This window comes from Condylura cristata, unplaced genomic scaffold (assembly GCF_000260355.1).
Source record: "Condylura cristata isolate star-nosed mole 26May11 unplaced genomic scaffold, ConCri1.0 scaffold00005, whole genome shotgun sequence".
In the NCBI taxonomy this organism is placed as follows: Eukaryota; Metazoa; Chordata; class Mammalia; order Eulipotyphla; family Talpidae; genus Condylura; species Condylura cristata.
The window spans coordinates 62,239,298-62,266,802 of record NW_004567106.1 but is presented as its reverse complement, the minus strand read 5'-3'; the positions used below and the strand labels follow the sequence as shown (position 1 = coordinate 62,266,802).

General features: G+C 42.8%; 1 protein-coding gene across 3 annotated transcripts in view; it reads left to right on the top strand.

Moving 5' to 3' along the window:
• The first annotated feature begins 3,390 nt into the window (after positions 1-3,390).
• Positions 3,391-27,505, top strand: part of CHCHD3 (coiled-coil-helix-coiled-coil-helix domain containing 3) — a 236,971-nt gene continuing 212,856 nt past the window's right edge. For all 3 annotated transcript variants that reach the window (XM_012721054.1, XM_012721053.1, XM_012721052.1), the window contains exons 1-2: positions 3,391-3,616; positions 13,713-13,800. In XM_012721054.1, coding sequence (XP_012576508.1) covers positions 3,536-3,616; positions 13,713-13,800 — 169 coding nt within the window. In that variant the 5' untranslated portion in view covers positions 3,391-3,535. The remainder of the gene's footprint in view (positions 3,617-13,712; positions 13,801-27,505) is intronic.

Here is a 27,505-nt window from a genome sequence, read left to right as displayed (position 1 = left end):
GTGTAAGGATTTTTTTTTGAGCCATCTGGGGTTAAGGGATGACTAGTAAGTAGAATGATCAGCAGATCTTATCTAAGACAGAAAGTGGTATATACATTTATAATGAAGAAGAACTTAGTTTCGAAGAGTACTATTAATTATAGTCAAAGGTAGATGGAGAGGTCCCTGAAATCTAAGAAATCTCTGCCTCTTGATTTGACTTGATGCTTGGGCAGGACAGTGGGAGACTAAGGTGAGACCACGTGACTTATGCCACTACTGTGGAAAAATTTAAAGACACTGAGACATTGTTATATACTGTATAGGTAGGTGTTTGTAATTATTGCTGACTTGTTTCATGTTATCTTAGTGTTTTTTTTTTTAAATCTCTTCAAATCTGGTGCCTAAAATTCTTGCATTTAAAAGATGTCATCTAAGCACTTGCACATACAGAATATACACAACTGCTAAAAACTGCTGTTTTAGGACTTCATTGTTTTCCTATCATTCTACATATAATAACTGATGGTGAGAGCTTTAAGTCTGTTGTCCTGTTTAGGCTAGTTCACATTTTCAGAATGTTCTTTATATTTGTTCTCTGTATTGATTGTCTGCAGTAACCTATGAAGTACTTTTCATTGATTTTAATTGGTTTGCTATAACTATGGCAACTATATGTCCTAGATTTGCTAGGATGATTCTGACTTCAAGGACTGATTTAATTGTCTCTATAAGTACACAAATAATAGTCAAAGCATGTGCTTCATTTTTTAGCTCAGAAAGCATGATCGTTATATCTATATTGTATTTCAGCACAGGTCATAGGATCAGACTGCTCCACGGAGTAGCTGACTTGCTCAGAAAAGCTGGGGAATGGCCCATGCACAATATATTGATTAGCATTTCACACTAGGGACCAGAGTCAGATCTCTGCTCCCTGGCTCCTACCGTGTTTTGTCATGTTCTTTTACCTCTCCTCCTTCCCTCACTCCCAACCAGCAGAACAAACACAGTCAAGAGATGGGGGAGGGATAAGAGGGGCAGAAAGGGGAGTAGTGGGAGAGTAATCCCCAGGATTTTGCCTTCAGTAAGTTTTTGTTTAAAGTCAGGATCAAGCTCTTTGCTACATCTTTTGTGAGAAGGAAGACAATTTCAGCAACCAGACTGTGGATATCCCAGACAATGTCAACATCTCCCTAAAGAGTTGTATTATTACGGTGAAGAACCCAGAGGTGTTCAGCAGAGGGACTTCAATCACATCCAAGTTGAACTCAGACTCCTTGGAAAGAAATAGAAGAGGCACTGGGTTGACAATAGTGGAAACTGGAAAGGAACTGGCTGCTGTTACACTCTTTGTAGTCCCATATGGGCATGATGAAATGTGTTACTCTGGGCTTCCTTATGGGATGAGACCTGTGCATGCTTCTTTCCCTAGCAATGCTGTTATTTAGGAGACTGGGTTGCTTGTTGAAATATGAAATTTTGTGGGCAAAAGCTTCTATTTCTACATATCATGAGTTTGCTGTGATAGCTTATGGTACTAATTCAGTACCATAGTTTCTATCTTCACTATACTTTTGGATGATTTGTTTTTCAGTTTTAAAGTGGAGAAAGTAATAGAGAGAGAAAAGAGAAAAAATATGAATGGTTAGAGTGTTAGCTATTATTTCTGTTTAGGAAAAGCTATGCTTTCTAGCTTATAAGTGGCTGGCTAATAAATGCTGCCATAGGGTTTGTTAATAAACTCTGGCCAGAGAAAGATAATTTTGTGTTATTTCAAGACATTTTCTTCAGAAGGTTCTGTTGCTGTGGCCTGGCTTTGAAACTGATATGGGTAGAACAGGAATATAATAGTTGGTATTTTCTCAGTAAGGTCTCTCTCTCTTTTGTTTGTCCATAAGATTTCTTTGTGATGTTGGTAATAATATATTATAAATTCTAAAGCATTTCTACATTATCTGTTAAGACCGTTTTTGTGTTTTCTTAGCATAAAAAGTGATGGCACCATACTGACTTCTTAGGCCTAAACTTCACCATCTTTAGTGTCTTCATTTCTCTAGTCTCTCCAAGAAAACCTTTCTTTGTAATTACTTATTTTTGTAAATATTATTTACCGAGAATCTGTTTTACGTAGAAACTCCAATATTTGAGGTAATAAGTGAGAAGGCTGTGTTTATGAATGGTGTGTCCCAAAGAAACAAAAGTCATCATTCCTGGGATTTTCAGTTCTTTGTAAAAGGAAGGTTTAACGCTACACAACTTGATAATAAGTATAAGGTAACACACAGTCTCAAAACTATAAAGTAGGATAGTATAATTTGGATACATAGATGTTGATAACATATAAAGTCAATGTTCTGCTACTAAGGGTAGAGAGAGATGAAAAAATCTTGCCTCTAAGGATTCATATAGTAATAAATCAGCACATAACTATAGCTCAAAATTGAAACCACATTTTTTGGAATGTCATGCTGTGAATGTTCAAAGGAACTACCGTACAGTACCACAATCTGCCTAGTGTCTAAAAAGAGTAAATCTGCCTCTGTGTGACCAATGTTTTAAGCTTTTTGTCACAAAATATTTAGCAAAGGATACATTTTAAATATGTATATGGATAACTTGAACCTTAAGTTCTGGTCTTGTAGAGTCCAACTTTGAGTCTTGTAGACTGCCAACTTTGTCTTATGTAGTTTTAATTCCTCCACTGGTTTTCTCTGCCTCAGGTATAAGGGTTCTAACTAGTTTATATAAATGAAGTGGGAGGAGGCGTGAGAAAGTCAAGGCATTCTTGATGCAAATGATTTATTTTTATTTTCTCTTTCTTCACGTGCAGATTTGAAAACCATAATTTTAAATTTTGCTTTACAAAAGGATATAAGTATCGTTCATAAGATAACATTATGCTACATAGGGATTTTTTTTTTTAATGTCTAAGAAATGCTAAATTTTGCTCCAGGGATTTGTTTTTTGGAATCTAGGAATGGCTTCACTAGGAGAGTACATGTCTTTTATTAAAACGTGAGTAGCTCTTTTAACGCATAAGCATACTTTCTAAATTGCTAAATTCATTTATCTTTGTCAAATGAATGAACTTTGTTGAAGGTCGCCAAGTAAGAAGCCTTCCGGGTTCCCACAAAAACCACAACTCCCAGAATGCAAGCTTCCCTTGCGCTCTCTGGATCTAGACGAAAATGTCCCATCACCCATCGCGCCAGATGGAGACTACAACTCCCAATAAACTCAGGGGCTCCGGAAGCCTTGTCAAACACCACCTGTTGCCATAGCATCCGGGTCCGAACTAGCCAATCAGAAAATGTCCTTCGAGTAGAGGCGGGCTGTTCTTATTTCTGACCAACCACAGGCTTTTTTATTGTGGCGCGTAACCGGAGGAGGTGGGCTCTGAACACCGGCGCCTTCTCCTTGCTTCTTGGGGTCGTGGCCTTGCTCCCGCCGTGCAAGGGAAAAATCCCAGGCACGTCCACGCGCGTGCGTGCGCGTGGGGCTTGAAGAGCTCGTGGGTCGGCACTAGGTCTCCGTGGGGGCTGAAGCGGGAGCCATGGGCGGGACCGCCAGCACCCGCCGGGTCACCTTCGAGGCGGACGAGAATGAGAACATCACGGTGGTGAAGGGCATCCGGGTGAGTGACAGTGGGCGGGCGGCGGGCCAGCACTTGGACTCGGACCCCAAACCTCCGACCTCTGCGGGACCCGCTCGGCCCCGTGTCCCCCGTCTTGACTCCGAGTGTTGCCCGGCCCGAAGCCGAGTTCTCTGCAAAGAAGCTTGAAGTTGCAAGATTTGGGACGTTCATTCAGAGAGGTTTTCTAAGTGCCACATGCTGAGCGCTCTGCCGGGGGTGGGTGGGCGGGGAACCCAGGTGAGCTAGATGTAGGGGCTCACCGTCTAGTCTGGAGTCTCTCGCTTGCCAGTCGTAGGGCTTCACTTGAAGCCACTGCCTCGTCGAACCCATCTGTGAAATGGGGCTTGCCTTCTCCTGGGTTCAAGATCCTAACCGTGCTTTTGCATTGCCCCCTTGCCTCTCGGGGTGAATTGGCATTTTAAGGGACCCTTTACTCTCTATTACCAGTGCCTTCCCTCTGATACTCCCCATTTCTCAACGCGCACACACGGACACATGCAAGCATGCTCCCTATACTTTTTTGGCCTGCCTGGAGTAACCTCTGGCTTCTCCCTCCTTCACTTTCACTTGACATCTAGTCTTTCCCAGGCACCTCCCCTGTGACCTGGGTCCCTGAGTTTTGGATTAGGGCCCGTTGCCTCAGGACTAGTGTCTGCCAGCCTGATAGGGCCTGAGACAGCTTTGCAGATTTGCAGACCACTGGAGACATAGTAAGTCTGACCAGACTTCTTCTTTTTTAAATGCCCTCTGCATGTACTTGATACATAAACTGAAAACTTGATTTTTCTCTAGGGTGTCAGTATACCAGCACTAACTTCATTAACACACTGCGCTGCACCTGAATTTGGAGCCTCACATTTTTGGAAGTCTGATGCCTGAACCTAGTAAATAAAGCAATTTGAATTCAGAAAGCTTGATAATATTTTATATTTTTCTTCCTCTGTTATTAATACAAGCCGCAGAAATAAATTAAATGTACATCATTTTTAGCATTTGTTACTAGAAAATAAAACTTAAATATTTGAAGTGTTTAAAAACTTTATACTCTGCAATTGTTACCTTGAGAAATTTTATTAAAGTTTTCTTTATAGAAACTCAGACTGTTGAACTCAATTTTTGGTCTGTGACCAGCATTTCTTTTGATCTTACTCATTGTAGTACCACATTTTGTAATAAAATGTCTGAGGCTGCATACGTGGTGGTGGTGTGGCTTAGTTGCTACTCTTTGGAGTAAAATAAAAATGAACTTAAACACTTAAGTTTTATGCAGAGCTTTGTTTAATCTTTGGATCTTGAGTATTCTGTACCAGAGGGTGAAAAAGAAAAAGCCAGATAAGTTTTGGGTGAGAGGACAATGGTTAGAAAATGTGTACATTCATGCTCTCACATTCGTGGCCAAGCAACGTTGGCAGCCAGCAACGTTAAGAGAGAATTTGACCATAGAACAGAAATGCAAGTAAAATACTAGGTCAGATTAAATAGGGTTAGTAATGACAACAGGGACGAGAATTAGTTTAACATGGAGAGATTGTGTAAAAACTGTTGTTAAGAAGTTTTGTTTTTCGAAAGGAAGTTATATCCTTTCGTCATTCAATTTGACAGGTTTTAAGTTTTTTAAAAAAATTTCTCACAGAGTACACTTTATCAGTTGTTCCAATTCAGTAATGCACCAGGTCATTTTGACCTCTATGCTTTGCTTTGCTTGAGAATATATCCTTTACCTGGAACGCCTTTTCACTTGCTTCAAATTCTTCTTTTGCAAGGATGATTTGTAATCTCTCTGAGCCTAAGTTTTCTCATCTGCAAAATTAGGGGGACTTTAGTCTATCTGTAATATCTGTGAATCTTATCTTTACTGACAGGGAAGTTTCTAATAGCCTTATGTAGCCCCTGGCCGTTTCCTCTAAAAGTGGCCTCTCAGGCCACTGTTGAATACTCAGGTCCTTCTGATTTTTTTGAGGTTATGGTCAAAAGAAGATAAACTTGAAGTTAAATAGATCCCCATTTAAATGTCAGATCAGGCATTTATTAACTTGCAGCCTTGGACAAGTCACTTCTCTGATTCGATTTCCTTATTTATAAAGGTGAATAATATCACTTCTCTTCATGGTGGTAACACATGGCATGTTGCAGACTTCAGTAAGTGGCACCCAGTATTATAATAAGAGTCCTTCTTCATTTAATATTCTAAGATTCTTTGGAAGTGATGTGTAGTGAGGTAGAACGTTAATAGGAGTCCTTCTTCATCTAATATTCTAAGATTCTTTGGAAGTGATGTGTAGTGAGGTAGAATGAGCAGGTGCCTTGGAATCAGGCTTCTCTGGGTTTGACCTGACTTATTCCCACTAGCTGTGTGGCCCTTCACAAGTTACTTTGGATTGTCTTTCCTTGTTCAGTGTATCTGGATAATGCAGCTTGATACTTAGTATCAAGCACGACTGGTGAGAATTTAGCATAATGCATGTAAGACAATGTTTCCTTGGCACTGTTTAGTGGTATGTGACTAGTAACTAGAGCTGTTCAAAGGAGTAAACTAACATGAATGGAAGGTTTATTAAAATAAGAGAATATTGTGATCCCACGGGTTACCCCAATGGGATGTGGTCTCGGAAATAGTACTCCTGAGTTCTGTAACTGATTACCTATGTGCTGACTTTGTGTGTGTGTAGGCATTTTGCATTTTTCAGCTAATCTTTATAGTTTCTTAGCTTGAAATAGCTCGTTTCCCCTCCCAGGAATGGGGAAGGGTAAGTAACAATCTCAGGATCATAAGTGAGCCACTGTTTTTAGCTCAGTTGATTAATGTGTGCCGATGAAAGGCAAACTTCAGGTTTGAGTGGCGGCTAGATAAATTCAAGTTGACTGAAGAAACTTTCCAAATTTGCTCAGTTGTCTGACATTTATGTCATCATAAGAAACGAGAGTGTACAGAGATTCAGCAGACTCAATCACTGCTGGAAAGCCAATTCTGTGTTCCATTGATAAGGAGAATAATTCATTTAATACACAAAGAGTAACATTTAGCAACTGAAAGCTTTTCAGTGACTAGGCTGTGTTTATTAATAGATTATGTTTTTCCAGATATTTCTTGTTGAGGTCCGCAGCAGCACTCAATTAAAAAACATAGTTAGCATTTTAGGATTAAAGTTTCTTTTCACCCACCAGGTATTATTTTCATGGTATTTATATGGTCTTATTTTTCTCCTCTTTACCCTTAGCAATTGATAATTTTCCACTATCATAATAAAATAACCTGTGTCTTTATACCTGATTCCAACTTGGAATTTGAGACAATTCGTGAGTTGGAATAAAAGCCACTCTTGCCTTTCCCTTCTCTCCACGTCTAAAATAAGCTGCTAGGGATAGAAAGATGAAGCATTTTCACTGAATATGTCCCTGTGCTCCACAGGGTTTTGTGAGCACCTGCTGTATTTTCTTGCGAAGTATACTTACCCCTTAGCTTTTCACCAGTTTATCTGAAATATCAAAGCTCTGAGTGAATTCTTCTAGAGCAAATGTCAACTCTGCTTTTCTGTTTAAACTGATCTCCAGTTGGCCTTAAGCTGGCATGCACTAATCTTGAGCCTTGAAGTTGCAAGTGGAAATTCACGGGAGCCATACATACGGTTTTCTGTGTTAACAAGAACGCAACTCAACACTGCAGACTTCACTGGCCTGCTTTGGGTAATCTCTGGCTTTGGGGCTCTAGAGACCTGGAATAAAGAGATTATTGAGTGACCCATATATTGTTGAGGATTCTGGAGTGAGTAAGTACATTAATAAATGCTGCAAGTATAGCCAGTCATTGGGAGTTTAGTGGGATACTGTCCAGGTATTTCAGCTAACTCGCAGGTGACCGGTTCCTGTCTCCTCTGGATTCTGTGAATCTCTTGGGCAGAGGCCCATGTTAAGTTTCCTAGAATTTTATATAGACAGTGGAAGTTAATGTGTTCTACAAATGATAAATGCACGTTTTTGAAACTTATGTCGTAAAATGTTACTTGAAAGGCAAACTTCACAGAAAATGATCTATGCTAAGAAGGAAAGATGACCAAGTGAGATAAGTGATTTTGAGTTCTTCAATCAATTTGATGGAAAAGTATTGTGAAGTTAGGATCTGATTGTTTCTGTGTTATAGTTCCTGAGTCCCTCATACAATACTTTGACCATCCTACCCTGTCTCCTGGATCAGAGAAAAGACTGGATTCTGGGTTGTTGGGTGGTGTATTTGTGCTAATTTTAGATGAGGCCACTGAAGTGGGTGGAAGACATGAGTGGGTAGCCTCTGGAAGGTAGCACACATCATTTCCTCTTCCTGTGGAGCACATATTGGGTGAGTAATGCCCCAAACACAGCCAGCCCGTTTTGTGTGTTGTCAGAAGCAGAGAACCAGAGCAGACTGAATCTGTTATGTTGACTCCTCTGTGTCTCCTGGTTCTTCCTTCTACCAGGAGAACAGTGGTCATTCCTTTAGTTCATAGACTACTATAAATCTGGAAACTATGCAGTCTGCCCACAACAATCCTTTAAGCAGACAATTTTACTAGCAACTTAGGCATTCATAGACATAATTCTAGCACTGATAATGTGTGTATGTGTGTGTGTGTGTGGGAGGATTGGGGGGTTAAGGGGGATTATTTCAACATCCTTTGCTACAAATACTTTCCGAAAATTATACTTGGTATTTGCCTTCATGAAGTTCCAGAGATCTCTGGCAGCCAGATACTGTACATGTAGAATTTTAGGATAAAATTTTGCTCATAGAAGTACTCTGTTTAAGATCTTTCTTGAAGTTGCTCCTTGTATGGAGGCTGCAATATCCACCTCTTGCAGAAATTTATTTGGTACTTTTGACCCTTCTTGGGCTCAGCTTGTAGCAGAAAGAAGAGTTGTTTCACAGCTCTAGAGTGTATGTGTAACCTTGGCCTGCATCTCTCAATCTTGTCAACTGCTGACTGCTTCAGGAGTAGCTGGCTTCACTGAGGAGATCAGATGAGTGTGTGGGTCTGAACTTAACTGCTCCAGCTGGAAGGTCAGCCCAGCGGGTATTAACCTGGCTACAATGACATTGCAGGGCGATCACCTTGTGGCTGCCCGGGCAGTGAGAGGACTGGGGGGGAGGGCAGTGCACCTAGAGTCAGCAAAGAAGCGACTGTAGGCTGCTCTCCAGGTGCTCTTGGGGAGGGCCTGGGGTTACACTTAGGAATGATGGCTAGGACCTGTCCCAGTAATGCAACCCTACAGCAGTTTATTGGTTCAAAAAATAAGTTGTACGCCATGCAAGGATAGGCTTATACTTTACTGAAATGTAGCCACTTTAGGAAATGTTAGAAGGGATATTACACTTGACATTAAGTAGCAAATTTGGAGCCATCAGATAAAACAGAACAACAAAAAGTTAACTAGAAACAACTAATGACTAGGTTGGAAAGGTACAGATTTCTTACTAGCCGAAGAGCACAGATAAGGAACAAGCGCTTGCGTGTGTTGCTCTAGTCCAGGCCCTGTCTTCAGGGTGCTCAATACAAACAGGCGGAGTTCACTAGAGCCAAGCAGACTAACAGGTGAGGTCCCAACGACTGGAGCTGTGTTGGGAGTGGCACTACCGGGTATTTGCATAGCCCCTTACAGTGAAGTCCCTGTAATGCTCCTTGACACAGGTTAGCATGCTGAGGCCCAAGGAAGCACCTTCCCTGGGGTTCTGTAGCAGTTGGTGGTTAGTGCTATTCTGCTATCCTGGGCTAGCTTTTTGCGCTTCTCTCAAAGATGATACATTTGAGATGATACATTGCTTTAGGAGTTTGGAAGAGCTTTTTGTAGTCCTGCTTTGGAAAGCAGCAATAGAAAATAGTGGTACATGCATCTTGATGCATCCTGAAGTGGTGTTTATAAGTAATATCTCCAATATGGGTGGAGGTTGGTAGCTACCATGTGCTTTTGAGCAAATACTTTCTGATTAGGTAGAATACATTTATGCGGTTGTTAGTCTAGCACATTGGCCTGAAATACTGAACTAAAAGTCAAAATGTTAGATTATATGTCAAATCAGCTTTGCCCATAAATTACATTAATATGTATGCTGTACATTATATGTAATAATTATAACATGATAGGTAATTTGTACTTATGGGATAGCACCCTCAAAATACAGTATATTTTGTATATTAGTATATATTACATGACACTGGATGAATGTTATGTATATTCTATATCAATTAAAGTAGCTTTGAGATTATAAATTTAAGGCTCATTTTTCTCTCCTCTGTAGGAAGTGATACATTTTTATCTTACTATGGAGTAAAAGGCACACAAGTTACTGTTAACAGTAGACGGCAGGGACTAGAGTTTGCAGGTGACTGCTTGTCTGGCGGCTTCCAGAGACTCACTTCCTGACCTCTTCTTTCTCATCTGTGAGTGGAGAGGGCTGGCAGGGGCTGGCCTTAATGGGTTTTTCCTAAGCTGTCTCTCAGCTTGGCAGAGAGTACCAGCGACCATCTTAATGGCCATGGTCTCTTAGAAAGGATGTAGCTGGCCCCATTGTCTTCAGGTGGAAAGTCCCCTGGCGCTCCCTCTGGCTTCCCTCTGGCTTCCAAGGAGTCAGGGGCTTCCTCAAGATCCACAACTTTTGAGCTGCAGTTTCCCCCTTTACCATCTCATCTCTATTCTACCTTGGGTTTTGAAATAAAGTGACTGTTCAGGTACAAACTGGCTCCCTGATATATTGCTGTAAGTACATCCCACCTGCTGTCTATATAGAATTGCCCTCTCTGGGCATGGCACATCCATGGAATGAGGCAATATGCAGCCTTTCCTAGCTGGCTTTCTTCACTTAAATTTTTTTTAGGTCTATCCCTATTATTATTATGATTTGCTTTTTAGATCTATCCCTATTGAATTGCGAATTATCTTGAGCTCTGTATTAGTTCCTACTTGGCCTGGGGATGGCTCTTTAGCACATGGCCACTCATAGTTTCATGCAAGGGCAGAAAGGCAGGTGTTCGCTCTGTGACCAGAGGGCTACATGGGAGACGTGTGTAGAGTGTTGGGGACCTGGGGGGCACCTGGAAGGGCGACTCTGGGTAGGCAGAGCTAAAGGAAGGGAACTTCTCCTTGGTCAGAGAAGGCTTTAGGATGTCTGAACTGAATTTTGAAAGGCAGTTCCCGCCCGAGGGCCTGGGAAGGCCGTGTAGGCATAAAGGTTAAGAGATGGTCACAGCAACAGCACCTCACAACTTTGGTTACCCTTCTCTTCTGGAAACTTCTCGCTTGTCCCTTCTGACACCCCACTGTCCTAACTGTCGCAGGACTCCAGGAGATGCCTCTCATTTGCAGGCTCACCCACTAATGCGAGAGGGTCCTGCATTCTCTCCTCTGCCTTTACACACTCTCTTCATTCCCCATGCTCTTCTCGATAATCTCACCCACCCCCTTGATTTCTTCCATCCCGAAACATTTAATGAACTCATCATCTCTTATAACATTGATGAGAAAATAAATAGTCCCAGCTGATGTTGAGGAATGTTATTCGAGGACCTGCATTCATTATATACATCATGTCACCAAAAGTTGCAGCCTCCAAGAATCTGTCAATGACTTTAAGTGGGGTCTGACTGTCGAAAGATAAAGGGTGTTTATTGGGTGATTGGTGACTTTTATCAGAACATAGACTGCTGTATTGGATTATAAACCAGATGGTGGGGCATCAAGGAAGTAGATAATGGAAAAAGGTCATTCACGATAGAGGAGTGGGGTCACCCATAAGCATCACCCCAATCCCGGGTCTCCTTGATGACTTCCTGGGTTTGAATCCTGGCCCCACTGCTGATAATCTATAATCCAGGGCAAGTTACTGAATCTGACTGTCCTTCCTTTTTCTCACCTATCAGTGGAAGATGATGAAAGTATCTATCTCATGGGATTTTAAGGAGTAGATGAATAAATATTTGCCAGGCATAGCATCAGTGCTCAGTGAATTTAGTTACCTGGAATGTATGCTCCTTGGATTAATACAGTCTTACTTATTTTTTTTTTCTTTTGAAATTTTACCGTGGCATCGTTACATAGTTAAAACCCAGTTTTTCCTGTATAAATTTTATTTTCCAGTAAATTTAGCAGGGTCAACCGTCACTTTCATTTAGCTCTAGAACATTTTTATCACCACAGTAAGATCCCTTACACTCAGACAGTTAATCTGCACCCCAGTGTAGGGCAAGTGCTACCCACTTCATGTCTATACAGAGTTGCCTTCTCTGGGCATTGCGTATCCTTGGAATGATGTTATATGTGGCCTTTCCTATCTGGCTTTCTTCACTTATTTTATTTTCTTAGGTCTATCCCTATTTGTAGCTGTCTCAGCTACAAATTTGTGAATTTTAGTCTCTTCACTGATGAACTATATTCCATAGTATGGATATATGTTTTGTTTATGCTTTTACCAGTAAACAGACATTTGTTGGTTTCCACTCTTGCTGTTATGAGTAGTATGCTGTGAGCGTTCCTTGCGAGTCTTTGTGTGGACATGTGCTTGATAGCTTCTTAACAGCTTCTTTAGCCTCCTTCAGGGGTCTGCTTCTTGTCCCCCTCCCATCTGTTCTCTACACACTCACTAAAGTGTACTTTCTAAATTGTAAATCTCATCTGGGCCTTAAGTTTTTCCGGAGTGCCCATCGGTCCTCAGGCTTAAGATCTGACTCCTTAACTTGACAGGTTTACTAAGAGTCTTCAAAATCTACCATATGACTCCCTTCTCCATCTTGTCTTTCACTAAGTCCTTCCCCAGCTTTCTGCTTGGACCATTCTTCTGCTTGTGTTTCATTCACTTATTTAACCACTCATTCATTTAGTGGCTTCCTCGAGGTCCTGGGATTTAATAGCTAAGTCAGCCAAGTCCTTGCATTCATCACCTTTCTTTTTGGTGAAAGGTAGATAATACGTATGAAAGCCCAGAGAGTGGCATATGCTACATATAAAGAAAATGAAAAGGATAACGTGATAGTTACTGGGGGCCCTGATGAATTAAGTCCCCAGACCTGTGTTTCCTCAGAGTGTCTGTCCTGGTGCCAACTGTCCACTGGATTTCATTTGATGTCTGATAGTGACAACCCTGTTTCTCAGCTATACCTTTGTGCGTCCCTCCTCTATCTTACTCCTCCTCTTCTTAACTCCCTTGAACTCCTTCCCAGCTGCAGCCCTGCACCCAGCTGGCCTCCCGCAGCCTGGCTAGATGACCCCAGGGTGCCTTCCCTGCAAGTCCAACTCTGACCCAGGTGCCTGTCTCATTATATTTCGGGACATGCTGATTGTGTTTCTTGTGTTCTACTCTGAGCAACTGGGTGACAGGGAACCCCGAGTCTAGGCTAGGTACTGGCACAGACTTGGGACATAATAAAATCTGCTCAAGGGGTGATCATGATTAACTCCTAAGAGGAGGGAGGGAGGGACACCATCTCCTTTGGGACTGGAGGAGAGGAAGGAGCTAAGGCTTGTTGCATGCCTAAATTATGTTGTAGGGCTAGGAGAGAAAGTTAAAAGAGTGCTGATGGTCTACACTGTCTCAGAGATTCCAAGTAAGTGTACAGAATAAGATGTGTAGAGTTATTTATAATGAGCAATTAATGCATTGGAAGAAATGAAAAAGTAGTGCATCTTAAAATCTTGAGGCCCTCCCTGGTGGCGCAGTGGGTTAAAGCACAGCACTAAGAGGCTAAAGCCACTGCAGCATGAGTTTGATTCCCGCCTGCCCCGGAAGTGACCACATGGCATGGTCTCCTGACCTGCCCGCTGTTCCCCTCAGCAGTGTACTTCATTGATCTGCCAGTTCTGTTCCCCACTCTTGTCTCTGGTGAAGCCTCTCGCTGCCCCTGAGCCTCTGGCCTGTACCCCAGTTCTGTATGCACGAATAAATAAATCTTTAAAAAAAAAAATCTTGAAACTCTTCTAACTTGCTTTTTTAATAGTTTTATAGCTATTCAATGTTGCCTGACTTCTTTGGGCCATTTGTTATACATATTGACGTGGATGACTAAATTGCTAGGAAGCCATTGTACTGCTTTCTTATTCTTTTAGAATTGATTTTATTTTGATGTTGCTTTTTCAGCTTTCAGAAAATGTGATTGATCGTATGAAGGAAACCTCTCCATCTGGTTCGAAGTCTCAGCGGTATTCTGGTGCTTATGGTGCCTCAGGTATTTCAGAATTTTAATTTTGAGTTTGTAGAAAAATTCTAACTGGTAAAAGTTCACTTGATAGTTAAGTTTTTCTGCACCTCTATCTTTTGTTATTTGGATGTCTGGCTTCTTATGAGGACTAGAAATCGGTATCAGGGTTTCTTTTAAAAACTCCATTTTGCATAAAGGGGGCAAATGAATTTGCTTACAGTCTTTGGAATTTATTTTTTTTCATTCAGCTCCTAAATCCCCTATTACTCTTGGGAAAGTCACTTCATGTCGTGTGTGTGTGTGTGTGTGTGTGTGTGTGTGTGTATGTGTGTAATGGATGAATTATGGGGGTGGAGATATAGGAGTAAATATTTATGTAGAAAAAGATTGAACCTAGAAAATACTGAGTATTTCCAAATCGTGAAATAGCACTAATGACTTTGTTTTCTAATGGGAATGAAAAAAAGTTTATACTTTCACAGTCAGTCTTAATTATTGATGAAGACTGACTTGAGATGAAATCCTTGGGCCTTCTTAAAGCTCATCTTTAGACCCTGGATAGGAGACAAGAGCCAGCTTCCCTTCTTTTCTGTCCCAACCTCACTCACTCACTTCTTCGTTCCTCACTTACTGGTTGAGCACCCATATGTATCTGGCACAGCAGGTGCTCTAAGTATGGAGACACATGGAGAAAGCTGCCCAGTGTGATGGATGGACATGTGCTGTTCATTGGTGAGAAGGCAATGAGGAAATAACGGGGTTGATTAATCTTGACTCCACAGGAATTTTCAGCCTGTTAGAAAGAGTCTGTGTGTAAGTGTGCCTCCGGACTGCTCAGCACAGTGAGAGAGATGAGGGGCCACCCAAGTGCCGTTCATAGCAGTGACCCTTTTAGTAACCACCTCGGTAGCCAGAACTTGAGCTTTTGATATGTTTATCGCAGAGGTAAGTAAGAACTAGTTCTTGCCCTTTTGAAACGTCTCCTTTAGTAGAACAATTTTCTTTGTTATGGGCCTCACTCTTGGTTTTCCTCCTCCCTGACTTGCAGCCTCAGTCTAGTCTTCTTTGCTGATGGCCATTGCGTATTCCTCCCATTTTATGGTTTGAACATCAAACTAGACAACCGCCTCCTTGAAATCTCCACTTAGTGGTTATCAGCTGAACTTAGTCAAAACAAGCTTTTTTATTTTTATTCTTCCCGACTTGCTGCTGCTCTGCATCTGACCCAGTAAGCGGCATAGTCTAGGCCGGAGCCTGAGGCCTGCTTTCTTTCCTGACATTAGATTATTAACTCGCCTGGTTACCTGCACCTCTAAGCAGGTCTGAATGTGCTGCTCTCCTGTTCCACTCCAGGCTACAGTTCCTTCCAGATAACCTGCATCTCTTACCTTGTCTGGGAACCTTCCTTCCCCTTTCTCGGTCTGACATGACTGAGGACTCCGGCGTAGGGCCAGGCTGGGCACTGACAGCTCTTTGAATCTACTTGTGTTTTGGCGGTCAAGGTAGAAGCCACTAGTCACGTGGGGCCGTTAGGACTTAAACTTAATTAAAATGAAATAAAACTTTTCAGCTCTTCATTTGCCCCGTTCATATTTGTCTGCTCAGTCACCCCACGTGGCCGGGGGCTGCCATTCTGAACAGCACAGATGCAGACACTTTCTCATGGAAAGCTCCAGTCCTGGGCATCACGTGCTTGGTCAATGATGTGGTGGCTGAGCTTGTGGGGCCAGAGGGCTCTGTGCGTTTTTGAGTCTTGCCTTCTCACACCGTAGCTCCCTGCAGAGCTGCTAGCAGTGGGAACGAGGAACTCTCTCCCTGAGGTGTACTGCCTGCAGCCCAGCCTCCTCACCCACGTGTTCTCGGCACTGGCTCCTGACACTCCGGGTTGGGGGGGGGGGGGGGGGGGCCTGGAACCGGGTTGTGCTGTGTTCTGTGTGCTGCAGATCACTGGCTTTTTCTGACCCATGTCGTGAAGAATGCTCCGCCAGTCTCCCTGCATATGTTTTCCTTCCATATCGCAACCCAGGCCCTTTGGAAATGATCTTACCTTTTTTGTAAGAATGCAAGTCGATCATGATTGTGTTGTGAATTAAGAAAGATTTTTTTAAAGATTTATTTGTTTATGCATACGGAACTGGGGTACCGGCCACAGGTGCAGGGGCGGTGAGAGAATTCACCAGAGACAGAGTGGGGAGCAGAACAGGCAGATTGATGAAGTACACTGCAGAGGGGAGCAGAGAGTGGGTCAGGAGAGGTCTGCCCGCCATGTGGGTCACCTCCAGGGCAGGGATCAAACTCATGCTGAAGTGGCTTTAGCTTCTTAGTGTTATGCTTTAACCCACTGTGCCAGCAGGGAGGGCCCAAGAAAGATTTATTTTTATTAAAATGAAAAAGTTTTATTTATGGAAATAGAAACCTAGGAAGTGACATTCTCTTCTGAGTCTCTTTTACGAGTTTTAGTTAGTACTCAGTAATAGATTTCTTAAGACTTAGAATTCAGATGTGTTATGAAATAATTTTTCAAGCCTACAAAAATGTATTGATAAAACTGTCACCAGCCTTTTCTACATTTTTCAGTGTCAGGTAAGTTATATATTAAGTGTGAGTTGAATTTTTCATATTTATTAAGAGCCTTTCTTCTGCCAGACCCTAATTCAGAACAGCCTGAGGCTTTTCGTGTGTGTGAACACAGGGCCGTGTAGTTGGTGGACAGAGAACCGTAGGGTTCTGTGCTCAGGGACTTAAGTTTTGTCAGATAGATGGTTTTGAGAATGTAATTTATGCTGGAAGAAAGTGAGTCCCTCTGAAGACTTGACTGAGATTATTTTTTTGCCAAACCTTGAGCCAGATCACTGAGTCGTTGCAGTAAGTATTTGCATGTGGCGCTGCCGTGTGACATGCGACAGCTTGTAATGCCACTTTAATAAATGAATGCGCTCTAAAGAACTTAACTGTGTCCTTGCTGCCTCACATTTTTTGTTGTCTTACATTGTCCTCTCAACTACTTCTTTGGTTTGCTTTTATATCAGGATTTTTTTTAAAGACTGGTAATCGGGATGTGCCATTCTAAGGTTATAGTTAGAAATTTAGCTTAGCATTACCACCTCACATCTTTTGATTTTAAGAATTAATGTTGGATATGGATTTTTTTTTTCCTTTCCATTCTGGTTCTTTGGTTTTTCTGGCTTGGGTCAGAACCTACCTAAAGCCAAGGAAACTGCCCCCAAATCAGTGGGAAAAAAAGCAGGCAGGAAGTGACATGAGGATATTATTTGTTGGTTTCCTAAATTACTAGTCACCAGATGAAAATGATGAAGCTGGAAAAAAAGACAAATGAACTCACTATTGTTATTACCCTCACTGTTCAGGTTGCCCTGTAAATTTCTTGTCATTGTGAATAATAAAGAAGATTTGTCGATTTGTGTTAAGTATATCACTGAGATCACTAAGTATTTGGCAGCTTAAACAAATTGCAGGAAACCGATTGAAGCAGGAAATAACACAGCCCAAACTCAACAGCCAATTTAGAGAAACAGATTCATCTGTATGCTTTATGTATTTTTTCTCCCCAGAATCTGGCCCTCCTAGTTATTTTTAAACAGCTCTTTAAGTCTCATTTAGACACACTACTGGAGGGAGAGTTCAAAGTAAATAAGCTGCTTTTCCTTTGACTTGCGTTGCAGTTACCGAAGGCAGTTGCAGTATCTTGGTTTCCAACTTTTTATATATGAAGTTTGTTGATGCCAGTGTGTCAATGCTGCACTTCTTGTCTACGCTGCAATAGATAATTTGCCTGACAGTTCTTAAAAGAAAGAAATATCTACACTGTTGAGTTAAAGGTTTTAAATCACATCCTCTAGTCAGTATATTATGTTCTTAAAAAGAAATCCATGAACAATCTACATTTAATGGATGGGTGAACTCCTATTGTTATTTCCATCAGTCAACAATCTCCTTGACTTCAAGGAACTATTGGTTTGGTAAAAGCGTGTTTAATATTCTAGTGTAGTGGGGAAGCAGCAGCTGGTATCCTTCCCTTGCTCAGTTAGCGTTCAGGAGGAGGTGAGTGGATACGTGAGATAGAATATGTAGGAGGTTTGAAAGTGATTTTGGAATTCAGAGGAAGAAGGCCGGGAGCTTGGGAGGGCAGGCAATCTGGGGGCAGACGTGAACTTGAGTCAGACCTGGAGGGGCCGTGGGCACATTGGTCTTGCAGGTATTCCTGGTGGAGCCAGTCCACAGACCAGATTAATTCACATAGAGGGCTCAGAGGCCTCCGGGGTGGGAAGGTTGAGCGGTAAAGCAGTTTGATTTTCTCCAGTACGACCTAGTAGCCGCTGTGTAGTCCCATTTAATTTTAGGATGCAAAACTGGAAAGTTGCATTGTTGTTATTTTTCAGTATACCCAGATATTAATAACATTTGCATGGTTAAAAATGTGGGGCTGACTTTCTCAATGGTATTTTTATATTCAAGAAACAAATCTTAAATGGTAAGAATGTTTTCCACCACAGTGCTAAATAAAGCCACTTTCATTTTCAGTGAAAATTAACAGCTACATAAGCATTTTTATTTGTCCTTAATTGGCTCAACAACAGCAACAGCAACAAGTTCCCCTCAACTTTTTTTGGGGGGGCAGTGTGGGGTGCAACAGAGGAGTTCCAAGCAGGAATGGCAGAAGGAACAATGGGCTCTTGAAACCAAAGTGTCCAAGACAAGCTGGAAATCTGGGCTGGGGAAGACAGCACTGCACAGCCAAGGCAGGCGGGCGAAGGCCTGGGCATGGCGGGCCTGGTGACCCTGCTTAGCCCTCACACCGCTGCTCCCTGCCCAGGGCACTTTCTTCTGCCTCACTTGATCTATCACTCTTGGTGGTGTTTTTATTTTTGAGAAATTCACTTTATTTTAAAATTCAGAAGAGAGCGTAGGAAACCAGTTACTGTAGTCTGTGGGGCACTGGGATGGTGAAGTGGGGAATCACGCAAAACAGAAGCTGTAGCAGTAGAGAAAGGGAATCCGGGAGAGAGAAGCCTCCTGGGTTCTGGAATGTCAGCGAGTCACCCCTGGCAGGGAGTTTCTGGGACTTGGAACTCGTGCCCTTTGATTTCTTAGTTACCTGGTGGCCATCGGCCTCAGCTGCTTCTATGAGATCTTCAGAATCTCTGCCTGCGACTCCCATTGTGTAGTGCATCCAAGTGGCCTGGATTCAAGAGACGAGAAATTCCCGACTTGTTCCCGAGTTACTAGAAAGGAGCAGCTGCTCTGAGGCGTGCTGCAAACTGCAGATGAGCAATGCAATGCAGGACCAGGACTCGGGAGCGGGAGGGGAAAAAGCAACACCTGTGAACACGGGAGGGCACAGAAAGCGCAGCTGTGTGAGGACACGCCCCACTTGCTCGTGGGGTGGATTTAGGGCGCTAATGTGAACATGAATCTTGGGGAGCAGGTTGTGTTTTCTCAGAGAAAATATGTCTTCACAGGTTATTTTGCCCAACAGTCCAATAACTCACAAACAGTAAACAACTATCAAGTATATGTTTTATAATCATGACACAAGACCTGTAAAATATTAGACATTGGTCTTGTAAGCAGCTCTAATGGATTAGAGAGCACACTCATCCAATACATAAAAAGACTGCTTTTGATTTAAGCTTAGCATGCCAGTCAAAACCACACAGTAACATTTTTGCTTTTCTTAGAATTTGGTAGACTTTGAGGGCATCTTCTGTGCAGCCTGGATCTCTTAAATTGCCTGAGAGCATTTCAGAGGGCTACTCCCACTCAAGCCCATGTATTCCAAATCACTCCATTGTCAACCAAATAGTAGGTTATTGTTGCTAATGGTGTTTTCTTTGGGTTATTAAGAAGTAGAGTCCAGTGTTCCTTTTAGGCCAAATCAGTGCCCAGTGAACAAGGGGTGTTTTAAGTTCTCCTTTTAAGCTCTGCCCTTGGGGCTACTTGACACTTTGTTGATGGCTCTCCTGGTCCCTGAGTGTTCCTTGAGGAGCTTAGGGTCCCATGCAGGTCAGGAAGGGAGGCTCTTGAGACATCTTCAAAGTTGTGTGGGAGCCTAAGACAAAGCTCTGGTTCTGCTCGGCCTGTTAGTCAGCAGCAAATGACCAGAGTTTGAAATTACTCCACAGGGTATTCATGGCAGAGATTTCCTTATTCAAGCCCCAAAGTGGTTAAGAGACCACATAGGTTGTGTTGTGAGGAGGCAGACACTTCATTGTGGACGGTCCTTGTGTGTTGACTTCCTGGGTTGGAATTCTTCACTATGTCAAATAAGTAAGCCTGATGGACCTCCCTGGTGGTGCAGGGGTTAAAGTCTTAGTGCTGTCAAGCTATCACCAGCCACTGGGCAGGAGTACAGTTCAGCATGAGTTCCATCCCCAGCCGGGGAGCTGATCCACATGGCGCAGCAGACCTCTCCTGTCTCACCTCAGCAGTGTGTTTCACTCATTCACCTGTTCTGCCCCTGACTGTCTTTGGTGAATCCTGTTACCCCCTGCCTCTTCCCTGTACCTCTGGTCTACACCCCAACTCTTGTATGCATGAAATAAATCTTTAAAACAAACAAAAAAATAAATGTACCCTTGACCCCCAATGGTATTTTATTTTCTGCTTGTGTCTCTCCCTCCCTCCCTGCTATGGCACTGCAGGGGACACCCCAGACCTTGCTCTGTATTTGGTGAGTAGCAGCAGAGCTTTGCTTTATATTTTTCCTCTAGATGGCTTCAAGTGTGACAGTTTCCACCATGCCTGATACCATGTCTTCATCGTACCACCCTCAGCTGTGTCTCTTGCTTCACCCTCATGTCTCTTGCTCGGGACCTTCAATCTGGCATCCCCAAGGCTGTTCTCATGGCAGCTGTAGGACTAGCCATCCTTCCAAGATGCTCAAACATGTGGATCCTTGTCCTTTGCCTGCTAACAATTGACAGTCCCTCCTTTCAGGGTAAACTCTAAATTCGTTCACAGAGCCCACGAGGTATTAACACACCCACCTCCTACCTTATGTCCTAGGCCCACCCCTCTCATGTGGAACTCTCTGTCTAGCCCTTATACAGTCTTTCAGTGTTCTTCAGCCTGTCCTTTTTTGGGTCTTTGACTATTTTGTTCTCTTCTTCTGAACACTTTTTCTGTCTACCCCAGCCCCACCTCACTTCTTACCCGTCTGTAGTAGCTAACACTCCCTCATTGTTCAACTTCCTGCCTAGAAATCACTTACCTAGTAGTTTTTCCTGCCTCCAAGTCTGGGTTTGGATCCTACAATGTAACCCTAGTACTGATGAGGTACAGGGTGTCGAGGGACCCGAGGTTCTTGACTTCTACTCAGGGGGGAATTGTGGGAGACATTACTGGTGAGGTAGAAGTGAGATTTACTGTGGTTGGAGGGCCACACTGGGGAGCCAGCAGGCAGATCCAGAGGACAGTCTGAAGGCTGGCGGTGTGCCATCTCAACTTGTGTAGTTTGAGGGGCTGGGCCTCCCTGATGGGGTCCTGAGTGGGTTTTGACAACTTTTGCTTAACAAAAGGGCAGAAATTTACATAAAGTGAGGCTTCAAATGTAAACAAGTTTAACCATTTTTTTTTTCAAGATGTATTTATCATACAGAACTGGGGTACAGGCCAGAGATGCGGAGGGTGAGAGGATTCACCAGAGACAGAGTGGGGAGCAGAACAGGCAGATCTACGAAGTACACTGCTGAGGGGAGCAGCGGGCCGGCCAGGAGAGGTCTGCCATGCCATGTGGATCTCCTCCAGGGCAGGCTGGGATCGAACTCATGCGGAAGTGGCTTAAACTTCTTAGTGCAGTGCTTTAACCCACTGCGCCACCAGGGAGGGCCTAACCATTTTTTTTTTAAAATCACCAGACCCTAATCTTTAGCTAGATAAGGCAGAAGTTGTCCATGTATGAGCCAAAACAATAGTGTTTGAATAACTTTTTTTTGAAAAGTGCATAGCTTTGTTTCAAGACTACTGGCCAAGCTCCTATTCACCCTGAGGACTCTGCTGAGTACTGTCCTGCACTTAGGACGGTGTGCTTACCCTCACTCAGTGCTATAGCTTCTGTTTGGGCCTTTGTCCTCTGAGGCCCCCTCTTCTGGTCCTTGTTTCGCACTTTGCCTTGTTGTGGTGTGCTGGCTCAGCATGGTTGTTCTGTTGAGGTCCAAAGATCAGGCAGAGCTGGATAAAAGGTGTCAAGGGTTGGGATTTCTCTTCCTTTCCACACCACTTTCCCATCATTTTAGTGCAGGTTTCTCCAATTTTTGAACACACTCTTTCTGGTATTAAGGGATCTATAGTATTGATCCTTGTTATACACTGTGCTTTACTATATTGAAAGTATGCATGTATTTGTCTGTATCTCCTACTAAATTATGCCCTGGAGGTTAGGGAATGTTTCTTCTCTACTTCAGTCATAGCCACTATATTGTAGTGTAGTGCTCAATCCTTTTTTTGTGGAGTGGATGAGCTAAAGCGAGTCAGGTCATAAAGCTGGATGTGTGCATGTATCAGCTAGAGTCAAGAGGAAAAGGGGTCTTTCTCGTAAATTTGTTCACTGGGCATGAGTGTGAGGACTAGGGGCCTGGTGTTTGATGCTGATATGGTGCATGGCCTGTTTGAGGCCTTAACCAGCAACCCCAGTGAAGCCTGGTGTGAGAGACACTTTCTGGAACATCATTTTGTGAAAGTGTTTTTGGAGGTAATGGCTGGAGGGTGGGACTGTGATTTCTGAAGTCCAAGTGAAGATCCATGTCCCGCCTACTAAAAAAACAAAAACAAAATTAATCTTTGTAGACTCTGTCAAGTTTCGAGGAAGACTGAAGCAAGAACGTATCTTCCGCTCCAAGATCTACCAGGAGAGTTCTTGCTACCCCACATTTACTTCTCTGTTGGGTCAGAGTCAAGCTGATATTCTCCCCTCTTCCTGGAATGTTAGGTCAGTGGAGTGATGCTTTTGATTTGGAAAAAGAGCTCCTTAGCCTTGGCTGCCTCGTCCAGAGGACCCCGTACTCTGTGCTGTGTGGTCAAACTCCAGGGGGTTGAGAGTGACGCTCTGCACCCTCATGAGAATTCTCCCGTTATCATGTGAGATCTCAACTTCTGACTCAACAGTCAACTTTTGTTTTTTTCTTGGAAGAGTGATTTCTCTGCTTTCATTTATTTCTTCAAAGTGCTGGAGCTACCTCTTTGCAACCTGAGGGTTTCGATGACTTTCAGTCAGAAATGTTGAGGTTTGGCTTCTGGGTAGGAATTGGAAAGAAGAAAAGCAGCTGAGTCCCCTCCCTCCTGCCAGAGTGGGGAGGACTGTGAGCTCCAGGGGACTGGGCGCCCCCTGAGGTACAAGCACATGTAAATAGCTAAGCACCTTTTTAGTGAAGAGCTTCTAAGAATTCGACATAGCACATATGGGCACTTACCAACACATTGCCCTTTCACCTTGTCAGGTGCTGCCGTAAGGACCGTGTGTGGAGCAGACCGCTTTCCTCTACATTTTCTTTGGTAGCTACAAGAAGCCCTGGGGGTATCATTAGCCTTGCTGTGGACAGAATGGTCATCTCACAACTCTAAAAAATACGACAAAATATTGATTACCCCATCCTCATTTGAAGAAAGATGTGAATGTCATCGTAAGGAGAGATTTGATTTAGATAAAAAGCACTAAATCAAGTCCTGAAGGTTGACATTGCCCCCCAAAATATTTTTCCTGTTTTATTAACACAGTCAGCCAAGTTATGGACTCTGAATATTATCCAAACAAATTATTTCAACAAAATACTGCCAATAGCCCTCCACTCAGCTCCCTTCTTAAAATTCATGTTTCAGCAGAAGGCCTGACTTTTCCTCCTGTGTCCATGCTTTCATGCAGCCATAATCGGGATGGTCAACTCTGTCCTTTCTTTTAAGTAGGAAAAATGAGGCTGACTAAGCAGCTTTTATTCAGTTTTATCAGACAACACAGACACCGAGCAGGCACAATGGATTTCTTTAATTTTTCTAAGTAATGTGTCAACTTCTCTGGAAATCTCTTGAAATTGAATCTGAAAGTTTTTATGGCATCTTTGTAAAACTTTTCTATACAAAAATAGTTGCCTTAATATTCTATGTCAGAAAAATTTTTGGAGTGATTGTATAAGATTAGGGGAAGTTATGATTCTCTCTCTTTATGATTATTCTTTGACCTTCGAGGTATTTTATTAGTTTTTTAATAAAAAATCTTTTAAGAAAAACATGGACTGTATAATTAAAAACATTTTTTAAATCAAGCCTGATAAACATGCACATGATAAATTACTTTGATTTATCACTTTGGGGAGAGTGTATGTTTAGTGTTCAGAGAGCTTTTGCCACTTAATACTTGTGTGAGCTTTGCCAGTTATATCAATTCCTCATACTTTGATTTGAAAAAAGAATCACTCTGATTCTTCTCTACATCCTGCTAGTAGTTACACTCTACTGACATAGCTGTTGTTGCATAACCCATGGTCATCATTTTTGCAAAAATGACAAAAACTTTTTAAAAAAGTAGTCATTTTTTAAAAGTTGCTCATGTTTATTGTTTAGTGTGGTTTGTAGGACTTTGAACTAAAGATTTGGAAGGTGACACTTTGCTTGAGAATACTCTTTCCTCCATCCAAGTAAGAGTCTCTTGGTTGGGCACTTGCAGGTGCTCAGACCTCCCGCCTTACTCTCAGTGTACTGAGGCATGGCCGGTAGCCGGTGAACCAGATCAGGTGGAGCGTGCAGAGCGCTAGCTCTGCTTCCTGGGCAGTAATGTCACATGACCACATGTTTTCAGAAACAGTTTTTGGGGGGTGGCGCGAGAGTGAACCCCAGCTTCTCCAAATAGGGTCTGGAGAGGCTGTGGATTAATTGCCCTGAACTGAAGTGTGTTCCTGTGTATGGGGAGGGTGTATGTTTATGTTCGAAGAGCTGTTGCCATTGAATACTTGTGTGATCTTGTCTATGTTATCTCAGTCTCTTCCAGGATATAAGGGAGAGACTGACTAATTTCATACCGTTGTCATGGAGACGAAATGAGATAATGTATAGGTGCTGAAAGACAGCCTGGGATCAATACTTGCTCCTTTTTATTCTTAACTCCCAAGGCTCTGATTTCCCTATGCCTTTCACACAGCCTATGGTCCACTTTTTGCAAGTGCTTTTGTTTGTTTCTTCAGTCCTGCCTACACGTCAGACACTATACCAAGGGCTGGGGTCTCCTAGGTGAGCAGAGCAGAGTGACACAGAGTGAGCTGTAATGCAGAGACACAAGTAGCCTCAGAAAAGATTACTCCCTCGCCTGGGTAGGTCAGGGTAGACATGAAAGAGGCAGAGATACTTGAGCTGAGTATTCAAGAGTTTATCCATCAAAGCTGATAGCATTAATGGTAGGGGAAGAAGGGCTTTTCCTGGGAGAAGAAATGGGGGATGCAAGCACTTAGCATCATAAAGGGCTTCTGATTTCTGGGAATTATTGTTATGGCAATTTCCCAGAGAAATCAGGGCACTCAGAGAGGTGGAGAGAGAGATCTACTTGTCACACTGGCGGGCTCAGTGGGATCAGTCCCAAAAGGCTGAGTCCCGAATTACCGGAATGGTGAGGTTTACAGTCGCCCCATACAGCATAGTGTTACAGGGCAACCCACTGTGAACTGGGTTGCCTGTCAGTGGGTCCTCACCCATGGGCTTAAGATTCAACTGTACTGCAGGCACACTCAAAAAGGGTCAATAATGAGGAAAGGATAAGGAACAAGCCAGGGAAAGAGAGAGAGATACAAGGTAATGAGAACATCCTACCAGCTCTGCTGACTTGGAACTCCAGTAACACACTGATAGCCACAGTTACGTGGTCCGGAGAGAGTGCATAGAAAATGGCCCCCTATTTATTTCCCAAAGTCCCAGGATGCTGCTTAGCTTCGCCCTTGGGTCCTTGCAGTTCTCCCCTTGGTACTGCTGGGAGTTGTAGTTTACTGAGTAGGGGTGGAGTTCACAAAACCCTGCAGAGTTCTTTCAGGACATTGTTTCCCCCTAACAATAGCATAAGCATTCTTTATTGCTTGGGAAGGGGAACCGGGTAGCCATAGCCATACTGTGGATAAGCAGCACCTTGCAGGAAATTCCTGCTCCAGTGAGCTGCAGAATCCAAGCAACAGACGTCCCCAAGCAGCAGGCCTGGGAAAGTAGCAAAACCTAAGCATACCTGGGAAACTTCTGGCTTCATTATAACCTACATTTATTTGGAATGCAGGTACTGAATGGGAGATGGGAGGACAAGGAATCTCTGTGGACGGAACAGCAAAATTAAGGAGTGTGGATTTGTTCTGTCGGAAATGCCACCATCCCTGTTTTATACTTGATTTTAACTGTTTGTGCACATGTGAGCAACTCCAATTTTACTTTATCTGAACCCTATTCTCTTAATCCTGTTTACCTTGCCTTTCCCTAAACTTACCTAACATTTTGTGTATATCTTTCTCTTGGCAACCACTACTTTCCACTTTAAAATAGTTATTTACAGCTAAGTTAGCATCTTCACCCTATAGTTAGCTTCTTGAGGAAGATTGACACCTGAAAGGCCCTAGGTCCTCCTGGGGCCCCTGTGGCATCTGCCTCACCCGTAGAAGGTGCTTAAGAATCACTGTATGGTGGAAAGAATGGAAGGAGTGGATGGAATGAATGGAAGGGTCTGCGAGCATCCTCAGCTTCTTCAAAGTCACTCCTTGACTTCAAAACATTGTGTCCAATGAAAGGAGCCAGTCTCAAAGATTACGCATTGTATGATCCCACTTTTATCAAGTGTCCAGTATGTAAAGCCAGAAAATAGGCAGGTAGGAAGCGCGGGTGGGGTGCATCTCGGTCCATGTGGAAGCCATGGATGGCACACTCCACACGGGTGCGCTGACCAGAGATAAGTTTTATGGGAAAAGCTGTTAAAAGTACTTTTGAAATCTTGTCAGATTTTCAAAAAAGATATATTCCACTGCAAGTTTTCTCCCTTCTCCCCTGTTTATGGAATAGACTCAGAGCCTTGAATTACAATATTTATTGTTCTGCTTTAAAATTTTGACTTGGATTCAGTGGCTCTTAGGTGAAGCACAGCTCTGGGAACACGGGGTCCCCTTCAGAGACCCAGTGAGTGCGTGAGGGCCCTTCTGCTGCGTCCACACAGCGGGACCTCATCTCAGTTGGTGGCACAGCAGTAAGTGATCTTATTATCACCGAGTGGCATTGTTGGATCAATTTAAACAGCATTTTTACATTTTTTTTTATTTTCAAGTTTTCATGAAACTTTGTGTTCAGGGAGTAATGTGTGACTTTATCTTACTGAAAAAGAAATATAGCGGACATAGAAGGGGTGGTGGTATTTTTCTGACCCCTTCAGACTAAGGGAGGGGAATAGAGTTTGCTTTTTAGCCATTGATCTTGTATTTCTCATTAACAGGTGCTTTATTTTAAAAGTCTGTTTTATGCGAAAGCCATTCACATTAATAAAACATGTGTTCCTAGATAACCTGTTTAATGCAGTTTTTGCTTTCTCCTCCATTGTCGGAACTAGTAGTTTCTGTGTTGATGAAACAGCAGGGAACACCTATTCTGGTATGCTCATTCATGTAAAATTTAGCCCTCTTGAGAAGTGAACAAAGCTCATAGCCAAAAGGCATTCATCACTCTACCCCCAAGATATCGTGAATAAAATCATCATCAAATAACCTAAATAAAT